The sequence below is a fragment of the Aythya fuligula genome, chromosome 13 (assembly GCF_009819795.1).
Source record: "Aythya fuligula isolate bAytFul2 chromosome 13, bAytFul2.pri, whole genome shotgun sequence".
Lineage (NCBI taxonomy): Eukaryota > Metazoa > Chordata > Aves > Anseriformes > Anatidae > Aythya > Aythya fuligula.
The window spans coordinates 8,140,597-8,155,338 of record NC_045571.1 but is presented as its reverse complement, the minus strand read 5'-3'; the positions used below and the strand labels follow the sequence as shown (position 1 = coordinate 8,155,338).

At 43.1% G+C, this 14,742-nt stretch overlaps 1 protein-coding gene across 2 annotated transcripts in view; it reads left to right on the top strand.

The window, feature by feature from the left end:
- The first annotated feature begins 1,878 nt into the window (after window positions 1–1,878).
- MTM1 (myotubularin 1) overlaps window positions 1,879–14,742 on the top strand; it is a 38,291-nt gene continuing 25,427 nt past the window's right edge. For both annotated transcript variants that reach the window (XM_032196167.1, XM_032196166.1), the window contains exons 1-4: window positions 1,879–1,922; window positions 2,179–2,291; window positions 12,475–12,546; window positions 13,481–13,553. In XM_032196167.1, the coding sequence (XP_032052058.1) occupies window positions 2,289–2,291; window positions 12,475–12,546; window positions 13,481–13,553 (148 nt within the window). In that variant the 5' untranslated portion in view covers window positions 1,879–1,922; window positions 2,179–2,288. The remainder of the gene's footprint in view (window positions 1,923–2,178; window positions 2,292–12,474; window positions 12,547–13,480; window positions 13,554–14,742) is intronic.

Sequence of the window (14,742 nt, the reverse complement as noted above, 5' to 3'; positions counted from 1 at the left end):
ATAGGGCTCACGGGGCACCCGTGACTGCATTCAGGAGGTAAAATCCCACTCAGCGTTCATAAGAAGGTAATAGAGACAAAAGCACAGAGTTTAGTTAGGAAAGCATACCACTGTGCAGTAAAGAGGTGTTGTGAAAAATCTGAGTGGAAATTTTTGAGTGAAATTTCAGAGAGTAACTGTGGAGAGCACTTTTCTGACTCTTCAAATCTAAGATTGCTAAATGAGTGAGGCAAAAAAATATCTTTAAAGCCTTCATTGTGTCATAGAAATGCTTTAAAATGTGATCTGAATGAAAGTTTGAAAGACTCTTCAAATAAGAAGGATCCTCTGTGTAGACAAATAGATATATACTTATACATATATATAAATATAATCCAATACATTGATTCATGATTTTCTGTTGCAAATACCATGCTGGAGTTGATCAAAGCAAGGCTTCAAAATTGCATCAGTGAATTTTCTGGCTGGTCTTTACTGAAGGGATGAGGTCAGAAGCAAGGGTGTATCATAGAAGACAACAAACAAGACTATCTGAATGACGGAGGTGAACTAATATTTCATCTCCTTTTGCTCACTGCTTACTTCTGCTGTGTATTAATTTTAAACTCACAGTTCCGTGCTCATTGTAGAAAATTATTATTTACTCAAGAAACAATTTCTTCATGAGGAGAGGATCCATCCCTTGTATGTTTTGCTTTGATTCTCTACAGTTCTTGGAATTCAAAACAGAAATTGTTGACAGCAAAGGAGACGCCTTAAAATAATGAATAAAGCTAATTTTCAAGTGATTGTCTTGTGGTTCTTTCTGAAAGGACACCCTGTCTGGTACCAACGCATGGCTCACCTCAAAGCACGTGTAGCTCAGAGACGGACCTCCAGATGGTGTAGCTGTTTGTTTGTGGACAGCAAAGGACTGGCAAAATGAAACCGAAGAAGGTTTTTGAGGAAAATGGGAAAAGCAGAGACTGTGGTTGTCGGCACGGTATGGGCAGGTGCTGGTCTGCCTTATAGCAGAGGACAGGGCGAGCACTGCCACCGTGCTGGTGTGAGGTGGGTGCTGCTGGAGCCGCCAGGCTTGGCTAACCTGAATAACAAGCTTGTAATTGTATGAAATCATGAAGGGGCCCAAGGTGCTTCTTTTGTTTTATATTGTTTTCTTTATTTTTCTTCCTTTGCTCTGCTCTTCTGTCATGCCCAGTCCTGAGAAGGGAGAGCACTGGCTCTCCGCTGACAGGAACAAGTTAGCTCCCAGAGAAGTTGGACGTGGTTGCTTTGTAACTCACAAATATGCTCTAAAACATCACAAATGTTTCGTAACATCCCAAAGGCCCTTTTCCTGAGGGCAAGCAGCAGCAGACAGCAAAGCGTCCCCAAATTACCACCTTGCCCTCTGGCTGTACACAGCCATTGGTTTGTATGGTGACAATGGGCCATTTTGAAAGGCGGTCCAAGAATTTATTTATTTTGATCTTGCATATAGAACGTATAGATCTTGCATATAGAACGTTGTTGATGTCGTTTACATCATAAAATTTATGTAAATTTTTATTTGTTGCCAGGGCATGTTGAGAAGGCTTGGGCGAGTGGGATATATATGGTTATTAATGTCTGTTGACCAATCAACTCGATCCACGTTCTAGAGGACGCAGAGAACGTGTTTTCCTTTCCTCCTGCTCCTTTTTCCCCCGCTGTTTTATTTAGGAATTCCCTGCTTGGAGAAAAAAACGGAGCCACTGCCAGCACCTCCGCTCCCCTCAGCGCCTTTTCCCGCCTCTTCCCCTCAGCGCCCCACGCGCCTACAGCTCCCGGCAGGCCCCGCGAGGACTACAGCCCCCAGCAGCCCACGCGCGGCGGCCCGACCCACTTCCGGCGGGGCGGGCCGCGCTCGGGCCCGGGACGGCGACGGCGGCGGCGGGGCCGCGGTGAGTGCGGGGCGGGCGCTGCCTCCCCTCAGCCCCCTCAGCCCCGGGCCCTTCCCCGCCCTCAGCTCGGCCCCGGCCTCTCCCCGCTGCGTTTTGGGGCTCGGGGCTGGCCCCGGGGCCGTGTTTGGGGCCTGGGGGGGGGCCCCCGGGGTGCTCCTGAGGGAGCCGGGCCCTGGGCTGGGGGCCGCGGGTGGCTGCTGTGTGGGTGGAGCAGCGCCGCGCCCCCCTGAATCCCGTCCCTTCGCCTGTTTTGCAGATGCAGGCGGAGCTGAGGGGGTAGGAGAGGTGTTGGCTTCTCTGCAGAACGCCCCGGGTTTCGTGAGGCTGTGGAAGGCACCGTGGGGGAGTTCAGCGTCACGGGTGTGGATGGTAAGGGGAGCACGGAACAAGCGGTGGCTCGTCATGAAAGGCACCGAGTGAACCTGTATGTGCTTAGAAGTGCATAGGGTTTAACGCACAGTCGTGGTTTTGGGGCTGTGTTGTTGTTTGACGGGTGGGTAGCTAACGGTGTTGTACTTTATCGCTGTACAAACCCAGAACGGCTTTTCTGCTGGAGTTTTTAATGTTGATTTGTGGTTTACGTGGTTAAAAAGAAGCTAAGCTGTACAGTTAATGACAAAGCTGGCAAGCTCACCGAGCCTTAATACACAGAACTTTTGGGGCTGTGTGTAGCTGCCTTGTGTGGCACGAGTCACAAGAGGTGAGATAGAGAGATGCTTTCGATGAGGGGCAGGATCTTCCCTTTCTGCACTGTCTCAGAAGCTTCCTTTGGAAGAGACAGGCTGTGGCATCGCTGAGGCTGAGCAAGCTCTAGAGCTGAGGTATTCCTGCCATGTGGAGGTACAAAGTTAACCAATAAGAGTCAATTTAGAATGCAAGACTAGTTTTGTGAGAGCTCACTGTAAATCTTTAACGGTGTGTGTGCTCTTCTAAAGGAGGCAACATTAATTTTTATAAGAACTTGGACTGCATAACAGTAAGTTTTGTTTCACGGTCTGTTCCTTCTGACTGCCCCATGTTATACATTACCTTTCATGTGACATTCATTCCCAAGTGTATTTGGGAAAAGAAACAAATGGCAGTGTTGTTCGGGAACAGGTGACAGAGGAAATGCCTAACAGCAGGCAGGCAGTGAGATGCCCAAATATGTATGGGGAACATGAGGATGGTTAGGACTCTGCATAGGATTTCCACATTAGAGACATTTCAAAACTGCCGTAAAGATTCGGAAGAGAAAGTTCTTCTCTGTTCCAACTGCTTGATGCCAAACCTGCTGACACAAGACAAAACATAAAAAGAACTTGTTCTGTTTGTTTCCTTTCTCCAGAATGTTTTTAATAGCAACTGTTCTGGGGTTTTGCTTCCTTTCTGAAGCTTTTAAAAAAGTAGAATCAGAGGGAATACTCTGGCAGTGCTAGCAGCGTCTTCGTACCTGCTGCATTCCCATCAAGGTCCAGCTACAGCACAAGAGTGTTGTTTGAAGGCTGAAGGACTGCACACGCTGTTGCCCTTTCATCACACGCTGAGGTAGGCACCTCTGTTTTCTGAAGCTCACTAAACCTGAGGGCTTCCGAGCAAGAGAAAACAAAAGTAAGTTTTTTCAAATAGAGCAGGTTACGCTTTTGTATAAGTAGGGTGTGAGTTTTAGGCCTCTTTACTGGGTGGTCACATGTAATGAGCAGAAGGGCCACATGCCAGAGGCTGCTGTGTGGCTGGAACTGTTAATGCCTAACGTACAGAGGCAGCTGCGAAATACAAAAATATTGAACTTTCTGTGCCCAACAAAGTTCCTGTTGTTCAAGCCCTTTGCTTGAAAACGAGCACACCCAAAAGTATGGTGCTGCCCCATGAATAACTTAGGCAGGCTACTCCCAGATCTCTCCTCTTTTGGGAGAGAAGCAAAGAACTGTTTGTGGGTGTTTTCAGCAGAGTACTTCGGTTGCTCCTGTTTGAACAGGGACAAGCTCAGAGCAGCACTTTCTCCGTGGCAGCATGTGTAATACTTGGGGAGGGAATACATCTTGTAGCAGAAGACGGAACCAAGCAGAGCAGATGAAAGAGAATGACTCTGATGCATCAGTTGTGCATGTTCTCAAAGGAAAGTTGGAGGAAAGCCTGAAAAGGGGATGTCATTTTAACCATGAGTGGCATTTTTTTTATACCGTGTATCAATGTATAACAGCTACAATTTCCTTCTCTCCCTTGGAATCATCAGTTAAATCTTTAGCAGCAGAGCTATAGTGGCCTAAGGGGGTATCTTTCAAGAAGAATGAGCAAAGAGCAGCTGAAGATTTTCTTAATAGAAAACTTTGAAGCTGTATTTGCTGTCCCATAGGCATTCCTGTCAACTGCATCAGCTTTTGACAATGTGGGAGGTATACATTCCCTGCAGGGGATGCGAAGTAGAGAAAACAGTCTGAGTGGGTTTAGGAAGCCACGGATCAGCCTTCAGGCATAGGTGTCCTACAGATGCAATGCTGGTTCTGGAAGTAATGTGACAAGGGGGTCCTAAAACCACTCACTTCTGCCTCGCCACTGAATCTAGCTGAATGTAACAGCTGCTTTGCTGTACAAGGCTACGTGTGTAGAGGGAAAACTGCTGCCTTCTGCTTATAATCTGCTTATAACTGAACCTCCACTTCAGAACTCGGTTATCGAAGTAAATATTAAGCAAATGTCAGGAAAAAAGATAATCATGGCAAATGAATGCTGTTACGCAGAGAACAAACACAGGAAAAGCACTGAGCGAGTTAGAGTGGGCAGAAGTAAGTCCTTGTAACTCATGCTAGCAATAGACCTCTGCAAATGCTAGGGAACAGGCTTTAGCAAATAATTATAGTTGTTACAACTGAAATAGGTGCTATTTTGCCTTGTTACTATCATATAAGGCATGAGAAATATCTAGCAGATCAAAGTCCGTCAGCAGTAGGTTACTCAGTGCTCCTGATGGCACGTGTCCTGCTGTACCGTCTCTCTGTGAGAGAGCAGCTTGTGTTTCTCTGGGGAAAAAAAAACCTAACCAGGCCAAAAGCCCAGGATTTCACCCTGAGCTGTGTTTTCAATATACTTTGAAAGGAGGAAGCAATTGGGTTGATAAAAGTAACGTTGCGAACTTTTATGTGAGGTCTTGCTGAAAGTCATGTTTATTTTGAAAGTCGGATGGGAGTCAAATTCCATTTGAGGTTAAGGCACTAATGGAAACCCTCACTTGGAGACAGGAGAAATACCAAGGCAGAACAAAAGTTTTCTTTCTTCCTCCCACTAATACTCTGTACCTGGCCTGAACGTGCAAGCTACAGGATTTTGTTATGAAACATGCCCACAGAAGTGCATGGAATCTAGTGGCGATGAGAGGATACTCGGGCAGACTTTTCTTGCTGTGTGCTACAGTTTGTGTAAGTGGACTGTCGGGATATTGCTTTTTGGTGGTGCGGGGTCTTCCTCCTGACGTCTTCAGAAGTGGGCAGTGGAGTGATGCCTCTGAAACAGGAATGCGCCAGCAGCTGCCACGCTTCCCATTTGTGTGTTGCATTAGCAGTCACTGGGGTGTTGTCAGCTTTTGTTCTTATGCAGCTGTTCCTGCCGAGTTCTCTGGGGACAGTGACTTGCCTCTTTAAATACGGGGCATGTTAGGGAACCAGAGAAGGCTTTTTTTGGGGAAGGAAGCCTTTCTGATCCTTTGGAAACCCAGCACTCCACACTGAGTTGTGCAGCTTGCTGTTGGCAGTCTAGCAGAGAACTGGCAACCTCAGGGATGCTGGAATGCATTTCTCCTGAAGCGTGGTGAGGAATTTGCTTTTAGCAAACAGGTAGCTCTGGATGTCAAGTTTTTTTCCAAGTGATACTTTGTTTTGTAGAATACAGCCTTCTTTATAATACCTTAGTGATGAATTTAATTAATTGACTTAAACTTCCTTAGAGAAGGGCAAATACTAGTTCTACACGTGCTGCATCCCCTCGAGGCTCGTACTGCTGACGTGCTTTTTGTGGTCTAGTTACAGCTTGAACTGAGAATGCTTTCAAAGAGACTTGAAAGCTCAGATGCTTTCCCCGGGGAGCGCAGATTTCGTACGTATGTGGGGGAGATTGTTTAGATGTTAGGGGAGAAGAGCCACAAGAGGCACCATCCAGCCTGCGGTCAGTGGGATTGCGAGGTCCTGCCTGAGGGCAGGTACTGGCTGCAGGCTCTGTTACTGGGAGCTTGCACTTGGAAGGGTTTTGTACCTTATCACAGTGATGGTGAAGCAGAGAGGGGAGACTTGATGATCAGGCAATCCAGGTGGACCCCAGCAGTCCTCTAGGAGTGAGAGCAGGTAGAAGCTGGGATTTGATGTGCAAAGGGGGCTTCTGGTGCACATGAGATATGATCTGCGCTTGAACTCTGCTGGTAAGAAATCATAAATGTGGTTTGAAGTGGTTTAAGAGAGCCTCTTCCTCTTCCTGTGTAAGTGATGCTCACTGCTCGCAGATGGGTCAGTTTCCCTTGTGCTGTGCAGACCTTTGCTCACTGTCAGTCACCAAACAACCAGCAGGGAGTTAGTTCTGCTGGCCACAGGTACGTACGTGTAAATATGACGTCTGTGCTGGCCTGCCTCTAGGTATGCTTCTGATGTCCGTGCTGTATGACCTGTAACTAAAAGCACTGATTTTAACATCTAACGATGCCTAAATATGATGAGTGACGTCATTATATTAAAAAAAAGTTCTGCTTCTAAATAAAACCCACATTGGTATCTTCCACTATTGCAGGAAGCTTGTTTGCATTTTTTCCATGAAAAAGATATAAACAAGTATTTCTGTGGTGTGGGTCTGCTGTTTTTTTTATCTTTATATCTGTTTTGGTACTGGAATGCTCTGCCTTGCGTTGCTTACTCTTTTGTAGCTTTGTTAAGTTTTGTAGACTTCTGCTGCTCTATTCTTGTTTCCAGTGTTGAGCGTAGCTCCTTTGTGCTATATGTAACCAGTTAAATGTTCCTTTCTTACATGCTTAAGATGAAATGTTTTTGTCTTCATGGTTATCATAACTTTGCTACTGTCTTAAAAATTCCTGGAGTTCTGCTCTGTTTTGTGTGTTATTTCTGAAAATGAAGGTACTGCATTATCCGGTCTGTGCAGTGGTGGTGCTGACAGATGTGTTTCGTTTTAAGGATATTGTCTTTTTTTAATGTTTCTAATTTTATTATGGGAAACACAAGACACTATATTCTTCCCAGCTCTGTAGGTTGTAGTTTTATTTGGTACAGCAAGATGAGCATACCTTGGTATAAATCTGCTTCTTCATTATTTGCATCTTCTGTTTAAGTGAGGATGCAAGCAGCGTTTTCTGTCTACTCTAACTTACACTTACCTCAAACACAGGAAAAAAAATGTTTATTAATCTATTTTTTCATCCTCTTTGAAATGATTCCTGATTTGTTAAGAAAATGACTTGTTTTATCTGGACTAGCAGATGCAAATCTTAAATGAATAAACCAGTGGCCTGATTGCTTGCAAGTGTCATGATAATGACTAATATCACTCTTTTTAGAAGTCATCAAATTGTTTTCTGAATTGCTTTGATAGTGAAGGAGGAAATTTTGTAGCTACGTGACTAAGAGAGGCCTTGGAGATGCACAGATTTCTTCATTTACACAAATGGTTATGTGGAGCAGGACTAGGAGAACTTTGGTGTTACCTTGTGTCCTGGGTATTGATGTGTGACAGCCACCAGGATGCTTGTAGAAAACATTCAGTCAAACGTTTTGCTGCCACTTTCACCTTAATAATAAATCTGATCCTGGTCAAAGCAAATAATTCTTGCGCGTGTCCTCTTAGAGCCACAGAACCACACAACATCCTGAGGTGGAGAGGACCCACAGGGTCCAGCTCCTGGCTCGAAACCAGAGGGAGATGTCTAAGAGCACTGTCCAAACACTTCTTGAACTCCGGCAGGCTCAATGCAGTGACTGCTCCCAGGGCAGCCTGGCCCAGTGCCCAAGCACCAGTGGGTGCAGAACCTTTTCCTAAGACCCAGCCTGACCGTCCTGTCCCAGCCCCATGCTGTTCCCTCAGCTCCTGGGACCACTGCTCTTCTGCTTTCCTTGTGTGTGTGTGTATAACACACGTGCCTGAAGCCCTGGGTGTCACTAATGTCTTTTCCTTGTGTTTACCTTACTCAGCAGATTCTGTAAATCTCTTCCATGTATGGTAATTTAGCAGTTTCGTTTCCTTAATCCTTCCAGATTGTCGTACTGCACATCTAAGACCATACAGAATTAAAAGCTCCCTTCTACACCAGGCATTCTCAAAATTGCTGTTGCTCCAACTGACCAACAGGCACTTGTTTTCCAAAATGTTAATGCAGTGACAGAGGGTCAAAATTATTAAATACCTGGAAAGCAATGCTCGCAGTAACTTATTTGATGCAGTTTACTTGATCTCAGATGTTTGTGGTGTTAATCTTATGGCAAATGTGGATTGTTTTGTGCTTGAGCAAAGCCTGACGCTTTATATGTGTTAAGATTTTAGGTTGATGTAAGCGTGGCTCAGCTGTACAGCGAAGAACCTGAAGAAATGCTACCTGGCTACTTTGAGTTTCTTAAACCCCAGAAGCTTAGTTACATGTTCCCAAGTTCATTTCAGGGCATGTATCAGCGTTTACTCATAAAAGCAGACAGGATCCTTGAACTGACTTCTCAAAATCTGGCTTTAGTGCCTGGCCTTTCAAATGCCTTGTGCCTCCATTCCTCTGAATCCTGGGGAGCACAAGTGTAAATATGGTCCTTAAAGGAAAGGCAAACCCCAGGTAATTTAGTAAGATCATCAGAGCCTATGCTTCTTGGTAGTGTTTCTGTAGTAAGTTTGGGCAATTTTAGCAAAGCTTTGTTTATCAGCGCAAGTGAAGTCCAGAAAAAATTGCTGTGTTTCCTTGCTACGCTAGATCCAAGGAGAATCCAAGGAGTCACCTGTTTGTAACTGCCAAATATCGTAAACAAAGTTGCCTGATTTGTTTTAAATTTCATGGAATTACTTTACTTCTGTTCAGCTGCTGGCAAACCCAGAGGTTTGTGTGGTTTACAGCTTCGGTGCAAGCACACAAGTACGTAGGGATGTTACTGGGAATAAAATCTGTTTGCAGTGGAAAACTACTTGCAGGATTTTTTTTCCCTGGGTGGAAGGACTGCTGCTGCTCCGTGATAATGAGAAAGTTGTAGCTATTTTAGGACCGTGATGGTGTAGGTTTTGAATTGTTCAGGACAATATGACTTCGCAGAAACTGTTTCTGGCAACCTGCCGATTTGTCAGAAAAGAAATAATAGAAAAGGAAATACTGCATGTTCGTTTTAACTGGTTTTGACAAAATTGTTTGCTCTTTGGAAACAGTCCTCCTCCTCTTTAGAGCTGTGTTCCTGTTGGATGGATGCTTTTAAATGGGACCTGGTGCTTGCCTGTTGCCTGAAGATCACAGAATTGCAGTAATTTGGGTTGGAAGGGACTAACGGGGGTCTCATTCACCCCCTTGCTTGAAGCAAGATCAGCTTTGAGATCAGACCCAGCTGCTCAAAGCTTTATTCTGCTGGGTCTTCAGCCTCGGAGGAAGGAGACTGCAACCTCCCTGGGCAATGCTTACACTGTCTGCCTGCTCCTAAGGTGTAAAAGCGCTGGCTTTTTCTTGTTTTTTCTTCTGCTTTATAATCAAGACAGGATCTCACCTGTTCCAGTTTCTCTGTTAAATCGTCCTCTCATGGTTCAGACCCTGTTTGTCTTCTCAACGCCTGCTCCTCTCGCGTCCATCTGCTCGAGTCAATGTCTGGCTGGTATCGGGGTCCAAAAGCAGGAACTGTTCTAAATGCTATCTGACAGGTGTCCTATAAAGAGAAGCTTAATTGCTTGACTCACTTAATTCATTTAAAAAATAAAAATCGTGGAAATATGGTTGGTTATAAATGTACTACTTAGGTTTAGGGGTTTTAAAGTGTGACTGGGTTTCAAAGCAACATTTAGGTAGCACTAAAAATTCTTCCACTTACACTGGTGGAATGATTTGCACCAGCTCTTTTAATGAAAACATTATGAATGGATTAAAAGCAACATCTGACAGACGACACTTACCTCCAATACATATTTATTGAACTTAATTAACTCTGAATAAGTCCAATTTGCATCATTGAAGTGTCGGCAATGAAGCAGTAATTGGTTGTAATACTATAACGAAATATTCTATAGAAATGGGAGTCAGTGAGTGAATTCATTCTCACTTAATGTTTAAAAAAATCACTCTTATGGACTGTCGGACAGATTTCATACAAAATAAGCTTACATACACAGGAGGGTGCACCCAAATTTCTGCTGTAAGAGCTGAAAAAAGCATTTCATGTGCTTGCTGTGTCACGGTGGGATGGCACCATGGAGGGAGGATGTCCTGCTGTATGCAGGCTCGGCATGTATCCTGCCTCAGCTTCTATAAAGAGTATTTTTCTGAGCGTATTTGCTGCTTGGTCCTCCTATGGTGAGGTTTAGGAAAGTTGTAGTCGATGTTCTAGAGTCGAATGGTTGTTTCGGAAACTTGCCTTGTGAAATGCTGCAGCTCACTCAAAACTTGGTGACCGTGTAGTAGGGGTGGGAAATGATATAGAAAGCAAAGATGGAAAGGGAGGGCTTCAAAACTCCTCATACATTCCCTGTACAAGCAGCAGAAGTGCGTGGAGGCAGCAGCCCATGGTGGGAGCAGCCCCCAGACGAGCCTTTGCCCACTGGAGATGGGGCTGCAGGGGGTGCACGTCTCTCCTGCTGCTTTTCACTTCATATGGAAAACAGTTTAAAAAGAGCTTCTTGGTAAACGCACCTTATGTCTTTATGAATACCTGCTTTTAGAAAATGTAAGCCTGCTTTTAGAGATTTAGGAAAATCATCTGCACAAATGCTGGGAGTTCAGTGCCAAACTAACACAGCAATATAGAAAAAGTCAAATCTGCCTTAAGCTTTGTAGTATGTCAGGTTTTATAGGGAAGGAACAGCTGCCAAAATACTCTGTTTTGTAGTCAAAATGGTAGTCTCCAATGTTGCAGTGGTTTTTCAGTCTCAGGTAGTCTAAAAGCAGTGATTTCATGTTGTTTGCTAATAGCATCTCATTTAAACGGATGGAGTTGCACTAAAATTAGTTCAGGACCCCTCTGCTGCAGGATAAGGAGAAAGTTGAGACTGGAGGAGACCTAGGAAGGATGTAATAAGTGTGGCAGGGTCACGCGGGCTGTTCAGCTTACAAAGGCTTTTTTCTTAATTTTTCAACTTCAGGTTTCTTTTTATTTGCTTGCGGTGAGATTTTGATGTCTTCTGGTGAGCTGTATCACTGAATATTGCGGTGTTAAACACCATGTCAGGTTTCCTGTGTGTTCATTACGAAATATGGAAGATTTGGGCACCATAACGAGGTAACAAAGCTGTAGCAGTTAAGGTCCAGGTTTTCCACTTTGTGGCTGCACGTTTCCCAATTGTTACAGTAACCTCAGAGGTTTTCCTTTCATTTTGCAGTTTAATCTGTCCTTACTGCTCCTGTAGGACTGCTGCAGGGTCACCATGAGCCCAGTGGCGTGCAGGCTGACTTGTCATGGTGCAGACATCTGTACAAACTTTTTTCATTGAGTAGTAGGAAGAGAGAGCCCATTTTTGGCTAGAATGTTTGGATGGTGTTGTCTGTAATCCCCTAAAACAGTAACTCTGAAAGATTAGTGCACACTGTCAGCTCAGCTTGACAAAGAGTGTGTGATTAGTGAAAGGGAGGCATAACTTGGTGTGAAGTTGCTGTTTGCCTTCAAGAATGAGCATTGTCCCAGTGTGTGTTGTAGAGTTCCCCTGTGCGATGTTACGAAATGATTAAAAAAATTAGTCCTGTGTCATGCAATCCTGTCTCTTAATGTCATTTAAAATGAAAAACACCACCACCCACACACTTTCTCTTTTAAATCAAGGCTCTTCAGACCAGAAGGCTGGACACTCCCCCTTCTGGTAGGCTAACTGAAGTTTCAGTTTTGGAAATGGGGATTGGGTTTAACTGTAAATGTACCACAGAATTGCTTTTTCCTTCTATCCTTTTTTTTTTTTTTTTTATCAGCTTCATCAACCAGCTGAGTGTGTTGACACACATGTGATTTCCAGAACAGTGCAATAATCTTGTAGCTTGTTCTTGTTTTCCTGCATCAAAATTCTCAATATAAATGTTCCACAAATGCTGCGTTTCCTAGCATGTGTATCCTGTCACTTAAAATAAGTACCACGTCTGTTGGCTTGACTAAAAATAGTGTTCAAACAACTGAATTATAACATACAGACAGAGTTGAGTGTATTTGAGAGCTGTTCCCAGAGCTATTAATGAGTTTCTTGTTAGATTTGGCTGCTTTTAAATAGTGGCCTTGAATTACAAGACATCATGTCTTTTTTAAATTAATACTAACTTGTAAGACGTTCTTGGAAGCTCTTGATGTCTACCTACAGACTACTAATGTCTAAATCTCTTCTGTAAGCAGTGTGTATGCTAAGAGGAAGTTTAAGTCTCCAATTTGTGCTTTCTTTTCAGATACTCAGTATGGCCTCATCATCAACACCTAAATATAATTCAAACTCCTTGGAGAGCTCCTCAATTAAAAGGGTGAGTGCAACTTTCATGTTTTCTATGACAGAGGTCCCAAAGACCATTATCTTCCATATTTAGGTAGAAAACTGAGTATTTGAATGATTTTTTTTTCTTGATTATATATATACACACATTTTTATTGCTAGAATTCAAATGCTGTTAACTAGGCTAGTTTAAATCTATTTCAGAGTAGATGGGAGGAATATTCTCTGGAACACAAGTTCTGAGAGCCTCCTTGATGTCAATTCTAATATACTTTTATATTTGCTTTCTACATTGAAATATTTTGTTATTCTTGCAAATTTTTGGCAATTTTGTACAGTAGAGAAATTCTGTACTGCAGTTGAGTTATTTCTAGTTAGGTTTGGCTGGTTCGTTTTTTAAAATGTTGGTCTTTAGTAGGAAATATTCCTGCTGAAGCAAGTTCACTTCTGGCTGAAGAAAATGCCACTTGTTTGCAAGAAAACAGAGCCTCAGGTTTTAGTTATCTGTAAACACTTTCTCAAAACCAGAAGTTTTTATTAATCTTTCTTAGAGGCTACTGAATGTGCAAAGCACAAAGTAGTAGAGTTTGTGTGATATTTGTGATTATGCTGCTGAAGTGCTTCTCCTTGATTGTTTATCCAGGACAAGCAGATTTGGAAAATTAAATGTACAAAATTTTAGAGGGGAAAAATGGTACAGAAATTTAATTCAAATTTTCTGCAAATATATTTCACTGTTCCTTTAGAATGAGAAGGCTTTCTCAAATAAGCACATTTCTGCTCAAGCTTTAAATAATTAATAGCTGCAGTTCAGGATAGTGGCGTGTTCCTGTTCTGGTTTAGCATGTCTGTTTCTACTGTGGAAAACCCTGTTCTTTCCCATGCAGAAATTAAGATTTATTTTTTAAATCTGGAACTGGAAATAGTTGTAAAAATATGATGGGCTGTTATATTTCTTTCTTTAGACTCTACAAGATGGAACTAACTGGGAAAAAAATGAAGAAATACCTCGTCTGCCAGGAGAGACTAGAGTTACAGGTAAGATGTTATATAGCATCTAATACAGTGTATGTCCAAGGAGTCTGGCATAAACATCTGTCTTACTGGGTCATTTCTATAGTCTGCAATGGTTTGGGCTGGGGGGTAAGCTATGCTAAAATGTCGTGAGTTAGTTTTTTCAAAGTAAACACTTGAGAGAATTTTTATCACTTACCACAAATAACTTCTTAAGCCTTTGAAATCTTGGCGGTAGATTCTGTAAGGCATAGAAGTGCTAAGTCAAGATGTGTCACTATTGTATCTACAAACTAAGTAGTGTGTGTTTAGTGACAAGAATCACTCTAAGCTTTTTGAAGTCAAAAGATGATGATAATACATGCCGTGCACTATTGTATTGGTATCTTGTACAGTGGTGTGCAACCTTAGCCCAAACCGTGATCACCGGAGGTATAATCTTATGCTTCCATGATAAAACATGGCATGCAGCTAGCTTTTTGCACACTTGTTAACCTTTCCATACTGTGATTTCACATGAAAAAGATTAACGTGTTGGGTGCAGTGGTTCTTTACTTGGTGCAGGTTCTTCCTGGGCTGGAGCCTCACACTCATGGACATTTGCTATGAGGTATTTATTAGAATGCAACTGAAAGAGGCCTTTTATTTATGAAGCTGCTTCTTCCTCCCCACACAAGTACTTGTTAGATTAACTTGTGAACGAAACTGGCTGAGCTGAAACCCAAGTGGTGTTTCAAAGGAAGTACCTATGTTCAATGAGGAAAGTGGTGGGGAAGGCATGAGAGGATGTGGGGCTAAGAAGAATGTTTGGTGTGATCCTGATGACAATTACCTGTGCTTTGGGGGAGCACGCTGGGAGGAGGGTGCTTGTTGTGGAAGGCAGATAAATGGTGTGGGTTAAAGAAATAAGTAGGCAGGGAGAAATACGTCATTTGTATTGCTTCACTTAAGTCTTCAATGGCACTGCTTCAGTTAATTTTTTTCTTTTCTTTTGAGTTGTGTGTGTGCTAGAACTCATTCTTTTACTGTCCTTGCTGAAACGGTGCTGATGGCCCTGCTACAATTGATTGCCTCAAATTGAAATGTAATGGTTCTCTCCAGGATGGAGAGTCCCCTAAACACTTTACAACCTGAACTACATACTTTAATGCAGGAGAATTGGTTACAGCATACTAAAAGATGTAAGAGTATCAACAAAAGGATGTGTTTGTTC